Source organism: Jaculus jaculus, chromosome 11 (assembly GCF_020740685.1).
Source record: "Jaculus jaculus isolate mJacJac1 chromosome 11, mJacJac1.mat.Y.cur, whole genome shotgun sequence".
Lineage (NCBI taxonomy): Eukaryota > Metazoa > Chordata > Mammalia > Rodentia > Dipodidae > Jaculus > Jaculus jaculus.
This window is the reverse complement of record NC_059112.1, coordinates 63,878,013-63,899,460: the sequence shown is the minus strand read 5'-3', so window position 1 is coordinate 63,899,460 and position 21,448 is coordinate 63,878,013. Positions and strand designations below refer to the sequence as shown.

The window sequence follows — 21,448 nt, the reverse complement described above, 5'->3', positions numbered from 1 at the left end:
TCTTAGCACAGACACAGTATGAGTAAAGTCAAGCTTCTGCCATAGTGTGCCAGTGTGTGACTATTTTGCCTTCCTGCCCACCCTGTTACTTTACAGCATGCCTGCCAGGCACTGTTGTTTTTGGAGACCAAAAAAGAATACACCTGTCTGTGTGTAGGACACAACTTGTACAGTAAGGGGTAATTTCCCACCTTGTTGGACTCCTAACCAGATTGAAAGGACCATTTCACCAGTTGGTCTAGGTTTTCAGGAAGGGGGTTATAACTTCTTGGCCTTCATGAATTTACATTGCATTTCTTTTCTAACTTTTTTCTTTTACCTGATTACTATATTTAAGTTTAGATTTACCTAACCTTTTGGGGGGGAGGGATGTACGGTGTGCATGTCCACATGTTTGTTGAGCACATGTGTGTGGGTGCCTGAGATTGATGTTGGGTGTCTTCCTTGATTGCTCTGTACTTTATTTACTGGGCCAGGGTGTGTCTTTTGAATCCAGAACACTCTGATTTGTTTAATTTAGCTAGCAAACTTGCCTCAGGGATCCTCTGTCTCTACATCTCAAGCGAACCACCATGGCCACCTGGCATTTACGTGGTTACTGATAATCTGAACTCCAGTCCTCATTCTTGTGTAACAGGTGCCGTATCCACTGAGCCATCTCCCAACTCCTACCCAAGCTGCTTTAACCTAACAATTCTCATGCATGAACTTCTGCATAAAACTTTAAAAGAAAAAAATTCTCTGGCTTGGAAGATGGTCCAATAGATTTTGCTGTACAAGCAAGAGTATCTGAGTTTAGAAGCCAAGGCCAGAACCCATATAAAAAGGCTGCTGTGGTGGGTGCCTGGAATTCCAGTGTTCCTATTGCGGTAAGTAAGCAGAGAGAGGAGAGTCTCCTAGAAGCGTTTGAGCCAGCTAGTCAGATGAATGCAATGGTGAATGAGAAACCTAACCTCAAACTATGTGGAAAGACCAATAACCTGAGGTTGTCCTCTGACTTCCACATGATGTGTGCCTATGCTTACACATGAACATTTACACACAGATACACACACACACACATCCCAAAAAGGGACATGTCTTTTTTGAGGTAGGGTCTCACTCTAGCCCAAGATGATCTGAAATTCACTCATTTCATGGTGGCCTTGAACTAAAGGTGTTCCTCCTATCATTGCCTTCCAAATACTGGGATTAAAGGCATGCATCACCACACCCTGCTAGGACAAATCTCTTGAATGGAGCTATGGACTAGAGCACAAAGCTTATGGGTTTTAGAGCTGGTTTTCCTGTGAACAGCAGCACTGTGTTTGGGTAGCTTCTCTGCCCTTGCCTTGCATTCCCTGTTAGCATAAGTCAAGGTGGACAGCAGATAGCTACATTTTCTTCAAACTGCTATAGGCCTTAATGGCCCGTGCACTTTATTCATGAAATGTTGGTTCTTGAAGTAGGAAGCCAGGCATAAATTTCTAGTTTGTATTTTTCCTGCTAGAGATTTCAGCACAGAGGATGACTTTGGAATATGTTCTGTAATAAGGGATTCTTGTCAGAGACCATGACCTGACCGCCCTAGGACAGAAGAAGAACTAACAGCCTTCATATGGCCCCTCACTGCCCTGAGTACAAAAGAGAACTAGCAGCCCTCATGCAGCCCCTCCCCCAAGAACAAACAGCTGCTCTGGGAGGCATAAGGAGAGATTCCGAGAAGATGCTCCAGAAGATTATGGCCAGGTGGCCCTACTTTCTCCTTCCTTGTACCCCCTCTCCCTTTTTCCCCCCTTATTGCCCTACCTGCTGGTTGATTATAAAAGAGCTAAAAAATCCAACATTAAACGAGACCTTGACAAAACCTCGGCTTGGTCTCCTTAACCGCCCATTCTTTCAGGTTGCAGCCCTCCTCGACCACCCTGCGTAACATTGGCCCTGCAGGTCGGGGGCAGATTCTGACCAGGAGAAGTTGGGATTTTCTTTTCATAAGGTTATATAACTAATGTATTACCTGTTATATTTACCTTGACGGATGGTGGACATGTGTGAATGTGTATAAACTGTTTCCACAGCCAAATAATGATGCCTACACGTGGTTTAGATTTGTAGGTTCTTTCTGGTGGGGTTGAGAAGTGTTAAGCTTAATGTTTCATTAATTGTAGAAACAGTCTTGCTGTGTAGTCTAGTCCAGGCTGGCCTCAAACTTGATAGCATCCTACTTTAGTATCTCAAGTGCTGGGATTGTTTGTCAGGAGAGAGAGTGGAGGCACACCAAGGCCTCTTGCCGGTGCAAATAAACAAACTCCAGACACGTGCCACATTGTGTGTCTGGCTGTATGTGAATACTAGGGAATTGAACCCTGGACCAGCATGCTTTTTAAGGAAGTACATTTAACTGCTGAGCCATTTCCTTGGCCCCATAAGGCTGAACTCTTAATTGTCCTGTTTCAGTTTCCCAAGTGCTGGGATTACAGGTGTGAGCCACCAAGCCTGGCTTTAGCCTTAAAAAATTTTTTTTTTTTTTTTTGTTTTTTTGAAATAGGGTCTCATTCTAGTCCAGGCTGACCTGTAATTGCTAGTCTCAGGGTAGCCTTAAACTCATGGCAATCCTCCTACCTCTGCCTCCCAAGTGCTGGGATTAAAGGGGTGTGCCACTATGCCCAGCTTAAAATTTTTATTTAAAGTTTATTTGCATGTGTGCATGTGCACACCGGGCCTTGGGCTACTATAAATACCCATCCAACCAGCTTTGAGTGGGTAGCTGGGTAATTGAATGTGGGCTGGCAGGCTTTGCAAGCAAACAACTTTAACTACTTAGCTATTTCTTCAGCTCCAAGAAGTCTAATTGGTTGTGATCAGTTAGTTGTAAGTAGCACTGCACTTTATCAACCATTTAGCCTTGTTTTGTTTTGATCACTGTTATTTCTGTTAAACATCCAGCACACTGTAGCTATCTACGTAATTTATTTAGGTAAATATTGTTTATTTCATGATGACAGCTTTATTGATATCCTCTGTGCATATAGACAGTATACTATGATCATAATCCCCTCCCAATACCTTCCCTTTTCCTCCTCCGAAAGCCATCTCTCCTGTTCTAATGTCACCATTTCTTCCTTCTCTATTATGCAGGTCTTGTGTAGGTGGCATTAGCCACTATGAGATTCTGAATGCGAAGATCATTTTGTGTCTGGAAGACAGTATTGCAAAGCACTCCAACCTTTTTTTTTTGGCTGTTACATTCTTTCTGCCACCTCTTCAGCAATATCACTCTTGGAGGGTGTGATAAGGATGCCTTACTTAGTGCTCAATACTCACTTATCAGTTTGATGAGTTTTGAATCTCATAATCACTGCCATCTGATAAGAAGCTTCTCTAACCATAAGTAAGTGGCATTAATATGTGGGCATAAATATAGGTAGAGGGCAGTTTGGTGGGTAAAATATATCCATTTAGCCAAACATAGTGGTAGTTTCCACTCTAGGATGTAGACCTCCCCAGCCATAGGACTTTGATTAGCTTTTCAGTACCAGACAAGAATTCATGTGGAACAGACCTCAAATCTAATCAGATCATGGTGGCATTTTACATGTATATTATATATTTGAAATTACACATTTATGTCTTAAAATGAAGGACCAGATAAAACTTAGGAGGTTGCACAAGTGCTTTTATTACTCTTAAGCAAATTAAGTTAAATTACATTTTCCTTCAGACAGCACCACAGCTGGTTTATACATACAGTTCACTGGATTGAGTATACAATGAACAATTGAAAAGTTAGGCATTATTCTGATTCTTGTGGGCAAAATGTCCAAATTACCTATTACACAATAGGTAGAAGCAGTCAAAAATATTAATATCGTCCACTAATATTTGAACATTTGGAACTTAATATGACACATACCTGGAAATGACAAAAGAGCTTTTTCTGTACATCTTTAAATGACGGGGAACTTGCTGAGTAGAAAGTAGGAATTTTGTACATTCTCAGATGTCCAAATAGAGTTAAAAGATGCAAAAAAAAAAAAAAAGCATTTTCCTTTTTTACAGATTTTATTGTGTGTGAGTACACACACTGTATTCTTACAGTTATTCTTAAGTGGAGTACAGAGAATAAGTAGCCAAAAATGGCAGGGCTAGATGTACCTCAAGTTCTGAGTACAAGAAGGATAAGCCCCTTCAGTCCATGCAAAGGGCTTTCATGCATGTAGTGTAATGTGTATGATATGATTAGAATCAGGAGCTTTTGCACATTTCGCTTGTCTTTGGTCATGTTCGTTCACCCAGCATATACTGAGCAATGGCGCCATTTTCCACAGTCTGATCGATTTTCATGTTGATATCTCCTCAGTAGTGCCATGAATTATAGCCCCAGTGCTCAACTGAACATTTGCCTTGCTGAGTATTTTACAAGTTTAATTATAAAACTGAGCATGTGTGTATTTTTAAAGCTCCAATAACTAAAGTTGCAGAAACTGCCTAGAAGCAATTGAATGTACAAGCAGGTTTTAATAAAATGTGTAAAAATATGAACACTTAACTGCTAGTGCATTTTATTAAAGCTGCATTTCCATAGTCATGATATCTCTAGTTTGAAGCGTATTCATTCATCCTTTCATCACTTCTGCATATACACTGACATACATTAGAACCCTCATGACACTGGATAAATGGTTCAGAGCCAAGCAACCACACATTGAAAAGGCAACAAAAGCAAATGCTTAGAAAAGTTAGTGTTGCTGAATGACAAGTGACAGAACTTGCAAATGTGAGTGTGAATAGGAAAAGCAAGGAAAATTGGTTCTATTCTTCAAGCAAGACTTCAGAGTGGAATAGGATACTCTGTTTCTTAAGTACTGCATATTGCATCCATATTGTGCATTTTGTTCTTTTGAAAAAATATATCTGTACAGCCTTTAAGTGACCAAATGCCTGAAAATTATACATCTTTTCCCCCATTACTTTTTCCATTGCAGAAGCATAAGGTGCACAGAGCAATGCAAGGATAGGGACCAGTCCGAGATAAGAAAATAGAATGGTTTTCTTGGAAGTGAGTTTCCAGATGTGTTTGGAATTCAGATGCACAGTGTTAGTGACAGCAGACACCTCAGAGAATCCAGGGGCACTAGAGTTGAGCAGCAGGCTGCTATGTGATTGAAGAGTGGCCAGTCACACCATTCTGTGCAGGAACAGACCACTGTGCCCATGCAGCTTCTGTGGCTCGTGCTTTGCCTTATGATCTGTAGTCCTTTTTGCTGTAGGGCTTGTTGCGCAGTATGTTGTCAATCTCATTTACCACATGTGATGTCATCTTTGGGAGGACCTGAGAGCAGGAGAAGCACAGAAGATGTCAGTATTGTCGAGCATTTGTTGTGTGTGCTCAGTAGTAAGTAGTCATTAAGACTGGCTGGAATGTAGGGTCCTCTTGAAGCTCTTGGTTAGTGTCTGACCCTGTGTGGAGACTGGAGAAATGTAATTATGATGACCAATTTTGAGGTTTGGGCCTCATCCTTCCTTTGTTGCAGTCCTGGCCAAGGTAACCTTACTTCCAGTGCTAACCTTCACAGTTGCAGGGTTTGGCACAACAATGAAGCTCCTTGCCTGAGAAACTTACCTATGTAATGGTTTTATACCTGGAGCTAAAAGAGGACTTTGCTCCCACTATCTCTAGAGTCTCATGCTCTAAGCAGCCAATTCTTTTTGGTTTTTCGAGGTAGGGTCTCACTCTAGCCCAGGCTGACCTGGAATTAACTATGTAGTCTCAGGGTGGCTTCAAACTCACGGCGATCCTCCTACCTCTGCTTCCTGAGTGCTGGGATTAAAGGCGTGTGCCACCACGCCCGGCTTAATTTATCTTTTTGATAAAATACTCCTTTTATTTATTTGCAGGCACAGAGATGGGGAGAGAGAGATAATGGGTGCATCAGGGCCTCTTGCTGCTGATGAATTCCATTTGTTTGTGCCACTTATGTTCATCTGGCTTTATGTGGGTACTGGGGAATCAAACCCAGACTGTCAGGCTTTATAGCAAGTGCTTTTAATCACTTAGTCATCTCTCCAGCCCCCTTTTATTTATTTTTATCTTGGTTTTTGTTTTCTTGTGTAATGTATGTGGTGTGTGCATGTGTATGCACATGTGTGCTCATATGTGTACATGTGGGTTAGAGGTCGATATCAGGCATTTTTTTGTGGTTGTTTTCTACCTTCTGCTTTTGAGGCATGAGCTCTCACTGAACCCAGAGCTAGCCAGCAAGTCCTGAGGATCTGTCTTTGCCTCCTCAGTGCTGGTATTACTGGCATGTACCACTGCGCTTGGCTTTTATAATGGGTTCTAGAGATCTGAATTTAGGTCCTCATGCTTATGGGACAAGCACTTTACAGAGTGAGCCATCTTTGCAGGCCTTCTTGAAAGTTTTTTTTTTTTTTAATCTAAAATAAAAAGAGCGAGTCATGTAAAGGGAAAAAATTCTTCATTATATAAAATTACATTTCAGATAGAAAAACTGAAACAATAAAAATACTTGAATGAAAAATACACTGTTATAAGACTTAAGTTTTCAGGAGGATCTGTACTTCCAGAATTTTATATGATGTTGGTTTCTAAAGAAATGTTGAGGGCTAGAGAGATGGACCTACACAGGTGGTAGTTTCTCATCAGTCTCCCGCCTCCTGAGGCTTTGGTTTACATATACTCCTCCAGCTTTTGCATGCCTGAGGCATACTTCAATTATCTGGAACAGTCATTGTCCAGTCTTATAATGGCAGGCGCTTCACACTTTCACCTTTCTTCAGCCAATCCCACTGCTGCTCAGCACTTTAGCCACTATGCCTACTTTCCATATCCAGCAGCTCCATCATAGCTTGTCCAGGCTCTTCAGTGGCAGTGCATGAGGCAATAAAGAAGGGAGAGTTTGTCAGCCCCGGTGCTAGCTGAAAACCTACTTCAGTAATGTCCCTTTTCCCTTTGAGCATGGATGCCTCATCCTGCTACCAACCAGAGCCTTGCTAGGGAGAAAATGCTCTGGGAAGAAAGCGAACTCAGCAAGTGTCCCCTTTCAATGCAGCCTGGTATGTCCCCACAGCTTTCACAACTCAGATCCCACACGTCCTCCTCATGCTTGCCTCTGATGGTAATTTAATCATACTATGTTGGCATAATAGGAAGGTTTCATTTTTCTTCCCTAACAAGCCATGTTGTCTGTCCTTCCCATGCTTATAAATCCATCCATTCATTCCACTCCTGCTTAGATGACTGCCACCATCCTTCATTCTGCTTTCCATATCAGCAGCCACAGCAGACTGCACACTAAGTGGAATCACATGCTCTTAAAACTGCACATGCCCATGGTGCTGTGTAAGATCTGGCACCCGCCTGCTAGTCCACTTCAGTGCATCTCAATTTCTGCTTACTACTAGTTGTCCACAAACTGGCCAGAGGCTGGCAGTGTCCCTCCGAATTCAGGGCCTTTGCACTGCTCTTCTCTGGGCTTGGAATTTACTCATGTGCTTTTCCCATTTTGTATGAAGGCATTTGAATAAATGTAAATAAACCTCCTGGGGGGGGAAGGGTTGCAGGGATTTTATTTAAAGTATCCCATCATTTCTCTAGTACATACTCTATAGCTTTTAAAAGTTTTCTAAAATTATTTTTATCTGGGGAGTGAGTGAGTGTGTGTATGCATGTACACGCACACGTGTGACACACTGTGCTTGTAGGACAACTTTTGGTCAGTCCTCACCTACCTCATTTGAGACAGGGTCTTGTTCACCACTCCCTGAGTTTATGGAAAGTTATTTCTCAAACTCCCTTCTCACAACAGGCACAATGGGATACAGAAGCCTGCCATAGCTTTAGGTGTTCATGTTTGGTATCGGAACTCAAGTACGCAGAGTAAAGCAAGTGCTTTATCAGCAGCCATTTCACCAGCCCTTCATAGCCTTTTCATAATCTGAAATAATTTTCTGTTTATTTGTGTCAAGCTCCTACTAGGAAATAAGCCTGTTAGAGATTAGACAGTGCGTCCTGTTATATCACCAGTACTTGGCACATAATGGGCTCTCAAAGACTGTTAGCCAGCAATTTGAGGGCAGAATCCTGTTCTTACTCATTACAGTAATGTGCCCATAAATATTAGTAGAGTTGAAATCATTGAATTCTTTGGTGTACAAACTGTTCTGTCCCCTTATCATTTCCCATCCCTTTCCTTAAGCCCCAGGATCATTTCCTGTCAGCTCTCATACTGCCTTTTCATGCACTACTGCAACCTCCACACCATGCCTGAGAGCAAAGCTTTCTGGTGAGGTGAGCCTCCTGGATTTGCTTCTAGGAGAAGTTCCAAATAGGATTTTGAGGCCATTTTTTTCTGAAGACTTGACACATTTCATTAATTAGACAGATATTTCTTGAGTGATAACTATGACTAGGAACAAGAAAATCCATGGATGGGGCTGGGGAGGTGGCTCAGTGCTTCAAGGAACTTGTTTACAAAGCCTGCTGGGCTGTGTTTGAAGGAGACTCAGGAGAAAGCTAGCTTCTTTTAGGCAGTTTCAATTAGGGACAGGAGCCAAAGAGAGAGCCAGAAGATGCCACCACACCTTGGCAGGAATGGAACTGGTGTCTGGTCCAATTTCATCCACAGCAGGCTGCAGCGCCCCCTACTGCCTCTACAGTCTAGAACACTATGTAGGTGGGGTCAGTCCTTTGAATCTGCAAACCAATGGAGTCCTTCCCTTACATGACAGAAAAATACATTTTCAATGAACTATAAAGGCTTGTCCATGCTGGTCTCTGCTCTGTGATCTCTGTACTGGACATGTAACTCTAGCTGGGTAGAGAAAAACTTTGTTTCTTGGCCTGAGTTTACTGCTTGCCTCTGCTTTATGCTTTGGGGGTAATTTCTCACTTTAACTACATGTATAAGTTTCTTATGATCTCTAAGTCTACCACCTATGTATTTCTTTTACACTGTAGTCTACCACGTGGGAATTTCCTCTAAACTCTGGGCCTGTTACCTGTTTAATTTCTCTAAAGTCTGGGTAACCAGGGATACAACTCTTTTTACTACCCATTTTCATCTGAATTTCCTGTCTCCTATTCTCAATCCATCACCACTTTGCTCCATTTCTCTTTAACCTCATGAACTATGCTGTGTCTTCCACATGAGTGTGTTTCTTACCTTCCAGTGCTTGTGACTCTGCCCTAGACTTTTCCAAGAACCCAATTTCCCTTAAACCTCCTTAAATTTCCTTAAACAATTTGTGATTTCTCCCTAAATAAACATCATAATTCATAATCTATTCTTTTTGAGGCCCTCCTTTTTTTTTAATCAATTCTTTGTTCAAAATAGAATAACCCAAAATTAGGATTCATAAGCTTAAGAGACCCCTCCTGAACCCCCAAATCCTACATCAGGTTCAATTCCCCAGTGACCCACATGAAGCTGGATGGACATTTATACTGGCAAAAAGAGATCCTGGAATGCTTTCTCAAACACAAACAAACATATTAAAAATAAAAATAAAAATGTGTGAAGCAAGAAAGGCACAGGAGTCTGACCAAGAGACTTAAAATCCAACAGGGGGACTGGCAGTTAAAACACATCCATTATCCTGCATTGTCTGATAGAGTGAGCAACACAGAACATCGTGAGATGAGAGGGGAAGAGGGGCTTGTTACAGTATTGGAAATACATGCTTGTTTTGGGAAAAGTGGGTAAATGATACATGTCTTACAGCTTAAGCAGGCGATTATAGTTAGATTTATAGTTAGGCATGGAAAGTTAGTTGTCAGATATGACATTGGAATACATTGTCCCACAAGAACAAACCACTCTGAAGTTCGGTAGGTTACTTGTTAATCAGCAGGCAACAGCCTTGGATCCCTATATTGTGAAAGTGCTGCTATAACTTCTAGTAGCAGGACACTGCCTGGAGTTTGCTAGAAGGGACTGCAATACTTGCCTGAATGGCACCAAGGTTCTCAATGAGTTGTTCAGGAGTAGATGATCCCAGGAGCACAGAACTCACACCCTCATTTCTCAGACACCATGCTGGGAAGAGAGCAGAGCACTGGATCAGCTGTCGAAGTTCTTCTAATTATTATTGATGAACATAAAAACATCAGCTACCATTATGCTTGTTGCGTAATTTATTGTTGCAAAATTTATTAGCGTGTGTGTGTGTATGTGTGTGTGTGTGTGTGTGTGTGTGTGTGTGTGTAGGATCCACAGTGCTCTCTGGGATTAAATACCTGACCAGCACCCACTGTTGTGTAGAAGGTTAATAGAATTTCTGCATTTGAGTTGTGGATTTAGGGCTTCTTCACTTTCTACATGAGGGTTTGCCCATTAACCAGTGTGTGCCCAGCTGTGAACCTAGGAGTACATTTTTGTTCTTGAAAGTACCTAGTACCATTCATAAGCTAATATCTGGATTCCTGTTACCCCCCTCTTCTCCCCTTTCTCTTCTCTCCTCTTTCACCTAGGCTGACCTAAAACTCACTACGATCCTCCTACCTTAGCCCCCTCCCCAACTTGGATTCCTGTTTGTCTGAGCACACAATCTTTCTTTTTTTTAATTTCTTTTTTTTTTTTTTTTTTTTTTTTTGAGGCAGGGTCTGCTTATCCCAGACTGATCTGGAATTCACTATGTAGTATCAGGCTGGCCTTGAAATCATAGCGATCCTACCTCTACCTCTCTCAAGTGCTGGTATTAAAGGTGTGCCTTACCATGTCTTTCTACATTATTCATGGTGTCACTTTGCCTTGACTTGAGGCAGGTTAGAAAGGGGAAATTTGTGGGGCAACATGAGAAGGGAGAGGAGCATCTCACTTTGGAATCTGGTTGAAGCCTCTCACCAACAGAGAAGAATTTTAGCACAATGTACAGCCTAGGGACTCTCTCAGTTTTTCTAACTGTAAGCCTATACAGTTTTCCAGGAGTCTCACCCCAAACCTCAGTGAAAGCCATACCCTACGTCCCTGTGCAAATCTCTGGCTCCTGGTTTTATCTCATCAGATTGGGGAAACAGAGAGAGAGGAAAGGATGGTCTCTAGAAGCCCATTGCACAATGTAACACCAAAAGGCTTTCAGAAACCTGAATCTAGTCACCACCAGGACACTTAATTACAACTCTCTTGAGACACCCATCCCCACACTTGGGTATGTCTTATTTTTTTTCCCTGGATGACAGACACTCTGTTAGAGGAGCCCAAACTCATACCCTTGGGTATGCTTTCATTGTCTTTCTGATAACCCTCAGGCTTAAGCCTATATTAAACTGTCTTTAATAAAATCTTCAACTGCTTTATTCTAGCCCTTCTGAATATGTTTCCTGTGTTGAATCCATGAATCCTTTGTTTAGCCTGAGTTGAGGTTCTCTAAAAAGCTAGGGGAACTCTTAAGACTGGTAAGGGTGACTGTGGAACTGTGTCTCAGTCCCCTCACCCCTGACATTCTCTCAGCTCCGTTTGCTCAGTATCTAACTTGTTCTTTCCATAACTCTCAGAGCCCCACTCATTCCTTCCTCTGCATCTCCAGAAAATCCCCCTACAGTTTTCTGTTCCTGCTTGGAGCCAGTGGGCTATACTGGCAAGAATCATAATCTAAGTCTGGTGCCTTACATAGCCCTTTGGGCTTTAGTCACTCTGGCAAACCTCCCTGGTCCTTAGTCATCTTTTTCTTTCCTACAATGAGCTTATAAACTCCACTCTGGTTTTTTTTGGGGGGGGGATAAGTCTCATAGTCAGTGTTGGCCTTGACTCCTTCCTGATCCTCTTGCCTCTGCCTCCTGAGTTCTTGACCACCACACTTAGCACAATTTGTACCTTTAACCCCTGTATTCACTCTCAGCAGGTGGCCTTTCTAAATCTGCCAGGTAGAGTATTTAATTCCCAATTTTTTTGTCCACCTAAGTATCCATACCCAGTTGCAGAGGAAGTACCCATAAGTACCCATACCCAGAGGAAGATGTGTGTTATCTCCTTTTTGCCTTTACTTGGACTTGGTTAAACTTCTTTTTAATTTATTTATTTTTTATCAGGAGAGCATGCTTAAGATATTTTTCCATTACATTTGATGGTGTCACTTTCCTGGCTAAAAGTTCTTCACATTGTCCCTGACAAGATCACTTGCCTCTCATTTCTTACCTTGGCAAGTCTTACCTTTTATTATGTCTTTCCAGCTTCATGTTTCTCTAGTTGACTTTTGAGCTTTAGAAACACTGGTTTATTAATCCTGTCCATCCCCAGACAGCATACTGTTTCCTCTCCCTCTGCTCTAAACATTGTCTTTGTCTGGAGTGTGGTTTTGCCTTCTTTCCTTTGCCTCATGAGCATCTGTCTACTCACCCTTGAGGTTCCTCAGGGTTATCGCCTTCCTAAAGTCCTTCCCTGAATTCTGGATTGGGTGTCCCTACTCTTAATTTCCAGTTCCACATGGCTTTCTCAATACTATGACACTGTATTAGTCTATTTATTTTTTTGACTTGTCCACTGGACTCTGGGATGCAGCTAATTTGCAGTTGGATGTTCCTCACCCTGTACCTGGGAAATAGTAGACATTTATTAAAAGTTCAGCAGCTATATAAAGGCACAGATGATTGATACAGGCTCCAGAACTTTTGTCTTTAATAAGCTCATGGCCTTATTGGCAACAGATATTCTTAAGCTGTTTACCTATGCCTAGGTCTTTTATAGCAGCTGCTAAATTTTTCCACATGGGCAAAATAGTGTTCTAGGACAACATTTTTTTCTCTTTTTCTCCTCCACACACCTTTTTCTCTCCACTTCCCTTTTCACCTTTTCCCTCCTTTATCCTTGGCTTTTCCTGTTTATCACTGGGATTCCTTTTAGATCTCAAGAATTCCTAGTGCACTGCAAGGCTCTAGGCACTTCTGCATTCACTCTACCTGATGTCAATAATAGCTAATTCTCCCAAAGGATTGCAGAGCCTAGGAGAACCCATTGGGCAGAGCTGACCACTCCATGGGTAACACCAACAGCTGATTCTCAGTAATTAGCATCTATAACTTACACCACACACAAGTGCATTCATAGTGCCTTCCACCATCAAGGTGGAAGGTATGAATGCCCATTCCTGTGCAGGTGTGTCACTTGGGGGGAACAACACCAAGTAGTTTATTTCCTACTGGAAATAAGACCCCCACCCCTCCCTGCAGATCAAAGGCAATATGGTTGGAAATCATTTCCCTTTTGGTTCTGAATTATAAAGAGAGAAGAAAATGATGGCCAAGAAAAATATCTTGGGCATGATCTGTCTTCCTTTTCAAATTCTGTCTGTAATCTAATAAAATCTTTATTAACTTTATCCTCTGGTCTGTGGATTTCAATTCTTTGATATGTAAGACAAGAATCTGGAGACACTCCAGAGTTCCATGTCATATTGGTGCATTGGCATATTGGCAGAGAAACCCAATTCCTGTGTCACTCTGACCTGTGGCTAGCAGTAAGGAAAATTTCAAGTCCGGGATATCTATCTAGTTTGCTAATGCTTTTTACTGTTCTTGTTAAAGCTGTAGATATGCTAATTCTATTAAACATATTCTTTGATTCATAAAAGGATTGTGGTGATGGTCATAAACACATTTAGGTATATGATGTTCCTTTTGAAACCACTTCTCATTTCCACTTCTCAGCTACTGATAACCATAACTAACATTTCTCTGACTTCCAGACTCAGAAGGATTAAGCTGCTGACAGAAATTCTGTTACATTATTTTGCTTGCATAGATCTTACAATTAGCTTTTTAATCTCTTTGGGTCATTGTATCTGATTTGCCTCCAATTCCTGATATTTATTCATCTATAGGATCTTTTTTCCTGGACTCAGCACCTATTTCTTTCTTTGTCAGCTACCATGTGAACTCTAGTGAAGCCTCCATTGGCACCTATAAGGTGGAGCTCCTGACACACACACCTCACAGGATTGTTCTGATCACTGAGAAGACTAGACAATGAGTATGAAGTGCTTATCACACAGCCTGCCAACTCCCTCCTCCACCAAAAAGAAATCACAGTGCTTTTCTATCCAATGTGTAGTCACTAACCACAAGTGGCTAGTTAGTACATGTCTAGCATGTAGGTATGATAAATTCTCAAGTTTGAAAACAGTCTGAAAAAGAGTATTAAAAAAATCTCAATTTTTATTTGTTACACTGAAATGATAATATTTGGGGGTAGATTGTGTTAAATAAAACCAATGGTTAAGATTAAATTCACCCATTTGTGTTTTGTTTCCTTAATATGACCACCTCCCTCTCCTTCCTTTCAATTCTCCCTTCTGTTTTACTTTTTTAATATGTCTAGAGGCAGTGTCTCATGCAGCCCAGGCTGGCTTTGGATTCCTTATGTAGCCAAAGATCACCTTGAAGTCTTCTTTCTTCTGTGTCCACTTCTCACATACTGGGATTACAGGTGTACATCACCTACAGTTTTATGAATTGCTAGGTATTGAACCCTTCATGAAGGCTAGATACTCTACCAACTGAGCTACATCCATAGCCTGTTCCCTCTTAATGTTCTTACCAACAGCTAGCTGAGGTAGTGTGCATCCCAGACGTTCAGCAATTGGAGAAAGGTCTTTTAGCTTGTTTTGCTGTTTTTTCCCTTCTTCACTTATAATTCTTTCCTTCAGCCACTGGTAACACTGGGGATGTTAATAATAATGATATTTAAGTGGCAATGTCTGGTAAGGTGTGATAGCACAGGTTAATTCAATAACATAAGAATCTCAGCATAGGACGGGCATTGTGGCGCACGCCTTTAATCCCAGCACTCGGGAGGCAGAGGTAGGAAGATTGCTGTGAGTTCGAGGCCACCCTGAGACTACAGAGTGAATTCCAGGTCAGCCTGTGATACATTGAGACCGTACCTTGGAAAACCAAAAAAAAAAAAAAAAAAGAATCTCAGCATAAATTCCTGAATCTTCTTGTCTCTGACCTTTAAGTTTTGTAGTGACAAAGATGCCTAAGTCTTCATATAAAACATCCTTGTTAATGGTTTAAAGCAGTGATTTTTGACTAATCTTCACCATTCAAAGTTGATGAACATACACAAGTTCTTAACACCTTTGTAACTGACAAGCAATTATACCTCATTTCTGCTAGCACAAATGATATTTCTTACTGGGTTAATCCAGTTTCTTTCTTTATTTTAAAATTTTTGTTCAGACAGCTCAAAGAAGACCATTGTTTCAAATTTTTACCATAATTCTTCTTTTTGCTTCCACTCCATTCCTAATTTTATACTGAGGTGTTATAGTTACCTTCACATTGCTGGGACAAAGCACCTGGGTAAAAGTAGCTGATGAGATGAAAGGTTTTATTGTGGCTTATAGTCTCAAGGAGAAGTTTCATGATGGCAGGGGAAAGCATGGCATGAGTAGAGACTAGATATCACCTCTGGCACAACAGATAGAAAATAGCATCAGAAGGGAGAGCTGAACTTCGACGAATGGGAGCTGGTTATAATACCCCTAAACCTGCCTCCAAAAACACATCTTCAAGACTCAAACTCCAAAATTGCCATCAGCTGGGGACCAGGCATTCAAAACACATGAGCTTAATGGGGTCATCTAATTCCAACCACCACATTCTACCCCTGGGCCCTGAAAATACTTGTCAATGTAAAATTCAATGCATTTAGCCCAATTTTAAAAGTCCCCATAGGTTTTATCAATCTCAAAGCTGTTCAAACATCCCCATAGTCCAAAGTCTCTTACACCTGAGCCTGGAAAACCAAAAACACATAATGGTACAGAGTAAACATTCAGACTGAAAAAGATGGAACTAGGTATAGTGAGGAAAGATTGAACCAATGTAAGATCTAAATTAAGTAGGGCAAATATCAAATCCAACATCTCTTTCCATGTGGGACCCACACAAGTCTCTAAGGTTGCAATTCTGTACCGCTAGCTGGGATGCTCAAATCCAAGGGAAAACACCATCCTGAGCAGCTCTCCTTGGCAGCAGCTATTCAATAGTCACAGTATCTCTGAAAAATCCTATTGGGCCTCCAACAGGAACTCCAATAATCCTGCCTCAAACAAACAAACAAATGCATTGCAAATTCACCAAACCCCCCTTTCCTGCATTTGTTATTGTACTAGATAGACTACCAAATTTGTTAGGAGGAAATAAAGCCAACTTTTAAGAGTAAGAAAATGCCTTCAGTATTCATACCCCCCACCCCGCCACTTTAAAACGTCAGCATTCTTCCTGCTGTCCCAATGCAGAACAACTGACCCAGTCTTGATGGTGGTAATCTCAAAACAATTGCAGCTCAAACCACAGTGTGTCTCCAGCCCCTTCGTCCCCCCACCCAGATTTTTGTTTGTTTGTTGTTTTCTGAGGCAGGCTGACCTGGAACTCACTATGTAGTCTCATGTTGGCTTTGAACTCACAGTAATCCTCCTACCTCTGCCTCCTGAGTGCTGGGATTAAAAGTATGTGCTATCATGCTCTTCTTCTAGCTCAAAACTTATTTATTTATGAGCCATGCCCATCTGCTCACAGTTTTACATTTCTTCTAAATGAAGTCTTGGTCAAGGTCTCATGACACAGGCACAATGCAATAACACTCTCATACCAACTGCTTCCAGCCCAGGCTAGACAAAGGTCCTTCCCTTTATAAACCACACCTCACAGTTTACTTCTTTCTGCATCAGTCCTTGGACTGACCAGAATAGTTTATCAAATTCTGCTTTCAGCACTGTAAAACATCTCTTAGGCCAAGGTTTCAAATCCTTTTGCATTCTTCCCCCCACCCCCCGATAAATCAGTTCCAAAAATCCAAAAGCTACACAAACTTTTAGCAGCAATGAGCTCACTCCTCTGGTTCCAATTTTGTGTTGTAGTAACCATTGCATTTTGGAGCAAATCAGCTGACCAAAGCAGCTTATGGGAGGAAAGTTTTACTTTGGCTTATAGTCTTCAGGTGAAGCTTCATGGTGTCAGGGAAAGCATGGAATGAGGAGAGAGACTGAACATCACTTCTGCCACAGCAGGTAAAAAACAGCAGCAGGATAGTGATCTGAACTCTGACAAAATGGGAGCTGGCTAAAATACCCCTAAGCCTGCCCTCAGAAACACAGCTCTTCAGCAAGACTGCACCTCCCCAATTGCAATTAGCTGGTGACCAAGTATTCAGAACACATGAGTTTATAGGGGAAATCTGATTCAAACCACCATGTGGGGACCTTACAAGCAGACAGTATAACTGAGAGGTATCAAGTAGATTAAAGAAACTAAAACTGAGAAACACGTCCCCAAATATTTATAATTATCAAAACTTTTAAAAAGTAAATTTAAAAGCAGGAAAACATATAGGAAAATTGGTTATGATCTGTAAGCTACAAAGTAAGTGTAATTTTCCTAAATAAGCAGTACCACCCCAAGGAAAAATATACCTGTAAGAATGTCACTCTGTTGTTGCATGTACTTGCAGCTTAATTGCCACCATGGACCTGAACCCTCACAAGGGAGCTGGAAGTTCTGTAAATAGTAGTTGGTCATAGACACTCCACCCACGTGATTTCAATAGGCTGCTGCTGACTTTCATTTTTGGAAAGTGTTTTTCATCACTTTCAGAATTTCCAAAATAAAGGATAGCCATATTATGCTTTATTGTGAATTTTAAAATAATTTTGCATATGTGAAAAAGAGAAGGGCAAGTTGCCCTAGTTCTTGCCCCTCCTGGCTCTTCAATGCTTATTGTCTGGCTCTTCACTTGGGACTTTTGGGGACATGGCCAAACATTTTCCTGGCTTCAGCTCTGGGAAGCCTCAGCATTTTTCAGAGGAAGGGCTACCTGAAGCATCTCTCCAGAGATAATAACTGATGCCCATGGAGTGGATGGATGCTGTAGCAATGAGCACTGTGATCAGGGCCGGGACAGCCTTCCTAGACCAGGGTACAGCCTATTTCAGAGAGCTCTGAGCTTACTTTGGCTGTCTTAAGTGGGAAAATACCATCAATCCTTAGTTAAGCTTCAAGACATCTTTCAGGGGAGCAATATCTCTGAATGTTACTCAAACAAAAAAATGGTTGATTTATTCATGAATCTTACAGAGTTCTGTTTTTGAAATACTATATGCAATGCATTCTTTTTCTTAGGATTGGGTTATACAATGTGAGAGAGAGCAAGAGAGAGAGAGAGAGAGAGAGGGGGAGGGGGGAAGAGACTATATTGAGAGACTTATAAAAATAATTTTCAAGTCATTTATTTACTCCCTCTCTGCTCAACTTAATCTGTAGCCATTAGAGTTTAAAAACAGCAGATATATAGTATATATAGTGTTTGTATTGCTTTCTTGTCAAAGGAAACAAGTGTTTTGGAAACAAACAGCTTTAACTGTTTCATGAATGTGGAAATGTTAGCATAGGAAGGAGGTGAAGTATAATTAAATATCACCTAAATATGCTTTATTTTTTTATTTCTTAAATATGCTTTATTTTTGTTAGAAGATTGGTGGTAGATATGGCTATACAGAATAATAAACCCAGCTTGCTGACTGGATAGTAACCCATGAACCAAAAGATGAAATCTCTCCTAACCCCTCTGGATGGTAGTAATTTGGTTACAGGTTGGTCTTTCTAAACTGAACATGAGGAAGATGAGGATGACTTATTTACTCAATGTCTTCCGTCTTCAGGTATACAAAGAAGGGCTTAGCCAGTATAGCATCAAGGAAAGAGAAACAGAGCTCCCCAGGGTAAACATACATTCTTCAGTCTGGCAACTTTTGGGCATGAACACCCCCTCCTTAATTCAGTGACTGTAGACTCCACAGTGCTTGTGTGTTGTGTATTGTTCTGGGATGCACTCCTTCATACTTGCTGAGCATCAAAGTTCATCCCATTGGTCCCTATATCCTATGCGACCAGCACAGAGTCCAGTGCTGAGTAGACTCTCACTTAATATTTGTCAAAGATTCCTCCATAGGTTAGTGGCTGTTACTTTCATATCCATCATAAAATTCTCCTAAGGTGCTGGAGAGATGGCTTTAAGCACTTGCCTGTGAAGCCTAAGGACCCTGGTTCGAGGCTTGATTCCCCAGGACCCACGTTAGCCAGATGCACAAGGGGGCACACGCATCTGGAGTTGGCTTACAGTGGCTGGAGGCCCTGATGCACCCATTTTCTCTCTCTTTCTCTCTGACTCTCTTTCTCTCTGTCACCCTCAAATAAATAAAAATAAACAAAAAAAATTCTCCTAAAGCCATTTCTCCATTTTCTTGCAATACTGTTGCTAGCATTTATGTGTTCTCACTTCACAGGTAATGGTACCAGGGTGAGAATGGTTTATGAGACTTCCTCCCAAATTCCTTCATGGCTATTAGGTAATCCTTGACTGGAACTCAGGTAGACATGATAGAATCATGGGCAGGATTAGCCCCATTTCATCTCTGAATCAAGCTTGCTTCAGTATCCAAGATATGTACTCTTCCTATGTAAACATGAACATCTTTGACTCAAAACAACAACACAGTGTTCATTATTGAGGTTGAAATTTCTGGATAAAATTCTAGAGGTACTAGGACAATGGTGAGATACATACTGATCAACCAAAACCCATCAAAGCAGAAATCTAGAGGCTACAGAAAACAGTAAATCAGGCTGTCAATAGGCCCATCCTGGCTCAGGGGACATTGCAGAAATGGGGGTGGAAAGATTGTAAAAGCCACAGAGTGGATAGACATACCCTGAGGCATGTTCCCCCGACCCTGCTGCCCCACAGGGACTGACTAAGGTTTTCATGATCCCACACTGAATATCATAACCCTACTGAGAAGGGCACCAATGAAATGGGGGCAGGGGTTATGGAATAAAACACTATAACCTATTATAATATATATAAAATAAATCCAAAAATGCTGGAGCTAAAAAAATTTCCTTCCAAAATCTTCAGTGTCTTCAGTACCTTAATTTGAATGCCTGGATCACTTGGACCAACTCTCTCCCTGACAGACTTACCTACATCTACCCATGCACTGTTTTCCTATGGCAAAGGCACTATAATTTTTAACTTTTCATTTTGTTGGCAATAGGAACTAGTTGCCAAAAATTTTATTACTGTTCACCTCTATTTAAAATCTTTAACTAATATCTATACATCTTTTTTTTTTATTTTGGAACACAATCTTGCTATGTAGCCTAGAATAGCCTTGAACTCAAGATTCTTTGATTTCAGCTTTCTGAATGTGAAATCACATATGTGTACTATTATTACAGTTAACTTCTCATTGCTGGCAGAAATCACCTGACCAACAGCAGCTTGTAGGAGGAAAGGGTTTATTTTGGTTTACAGACATGAGGGAAAGCTCCACAGTGGCAGAGGAAAACATGGCATGAGCACCTCCTGGCCAGCATTAGGCAGATAATAGCAGAAGGAGAGTGTGCCAAACACTGACAAGGAAAAGCTGGCTATAACTCCCATAACTCTGTCACCAACAATAATACACTGCCTCCAGGAAGATCCAATTCCCAAATTACCACAAGCTGAGGACTGTGGCATTCAGAACACCTAAGTTTATGGGGGGGGGGGCACCTGAACCAAACCACCACAGCTACCCTACTTGTCTCTACACTTAGTCTTTTGTGAGATAGACTGATCTTGTGTTTTAGATCTTTGCATTCATTCATTTATTGAGTATCTGTTATGCGCCAGGCTTTGTGTGGGGTATGAGTAATCTTCAATTTCTGTCTTAGAAGTGTCCACAAACCATCATCTAGGAACTCCAGTATTTTGCAGTTAGATGACTCTCCCACTTCAATAACTTTTCTAATAAGCCATAATTATACTGTTTCCTTGTGGAAAATACACCAACTAAGCAGTGTATGACTTGAGGTGATCAAAACACTTTTCCCTTTTGGTTACATCACTGGTTTCACATGTTGGGTAATAGCCTAACCCTGGTCATTTTTCTCTGGTTTGATGCTGGTGAAGAAAAGATTTATAGGAGGTAAGTTTACATTGGCTTCCCAGCTTTGTGGATAAGGTTCATGTAAATGGAATATTAATATTCAGAGAGAAATAGAGGATACAGACCTGTTTAATGTTCAAGTCCATGGATAAAGTCACCAGTGAGCCCAGTTCTACTCCATCCTTCACAAGGATTGTCTTTGTGATGACAGAGTTCCCATTGGGATAAGATTATTTGCATTGAGTTCTGTCACTGGCAACTAGAGAACTCGAGCCTCCATAAGAAGGGTATATGGAAGATGAGAGAAAGGTAGAAATCACTCACCAACTTTATAAGCTTAGGACAGGTTTATATAGTTTGGTGGCTAGAAATGATGTACATATACATCAGCCATGCAGAGGTGTGCAGATAGATGTGGTCTTGAGGGTTGGGAGCATCACTGAAAGGTGAGGAAGGAAAGGATGCAGTCTGAGGGAATACTGGATTTTGATTTGTGGGGCTAGATGCTGGCTAGAGTAAC

At 41.2% G+C, this 21,448-nt stretch overlaps 1 protein-coding gene across 2 annotated transcripts in view; it reads right to left on the bottom strand.

Annotated features, from left to right (window-relative positions):
- Positions 1-3,634: 3,634 nt before the first annotated feature.
- The window catches only part of Kcnab1 (potassium voltage-gated channel subfamily A regulatory beta subunit 1), a 516,975-nt gene continuing 499,161 nt past the window's right edge, over positions 3,635-21,448 (bottom strand). For both annotated transcript variants that reach the window (XM_004652406.2, XM_004652407.3), the window contains exons 12-14: positions 14,532-14,652; positions 9,949-10,037; positions 3,635-5,311 (exon numbers count right to left, since the gene is read on the bottom strand). In XM_004652406.2, coding sequence (XP_004652463.1) covers positions 5,222-5,311; positions 9,949-10,037; positions 14,532-14,652 — 300 coding nt within the window. In that variant the 3' untranslated portion in view covers positions 3,635-5,221. The remainder of the gene's footprint in view (positions 5,312-9,948; positions 10,038-14,531; positions 14,653-21,448) is intronic.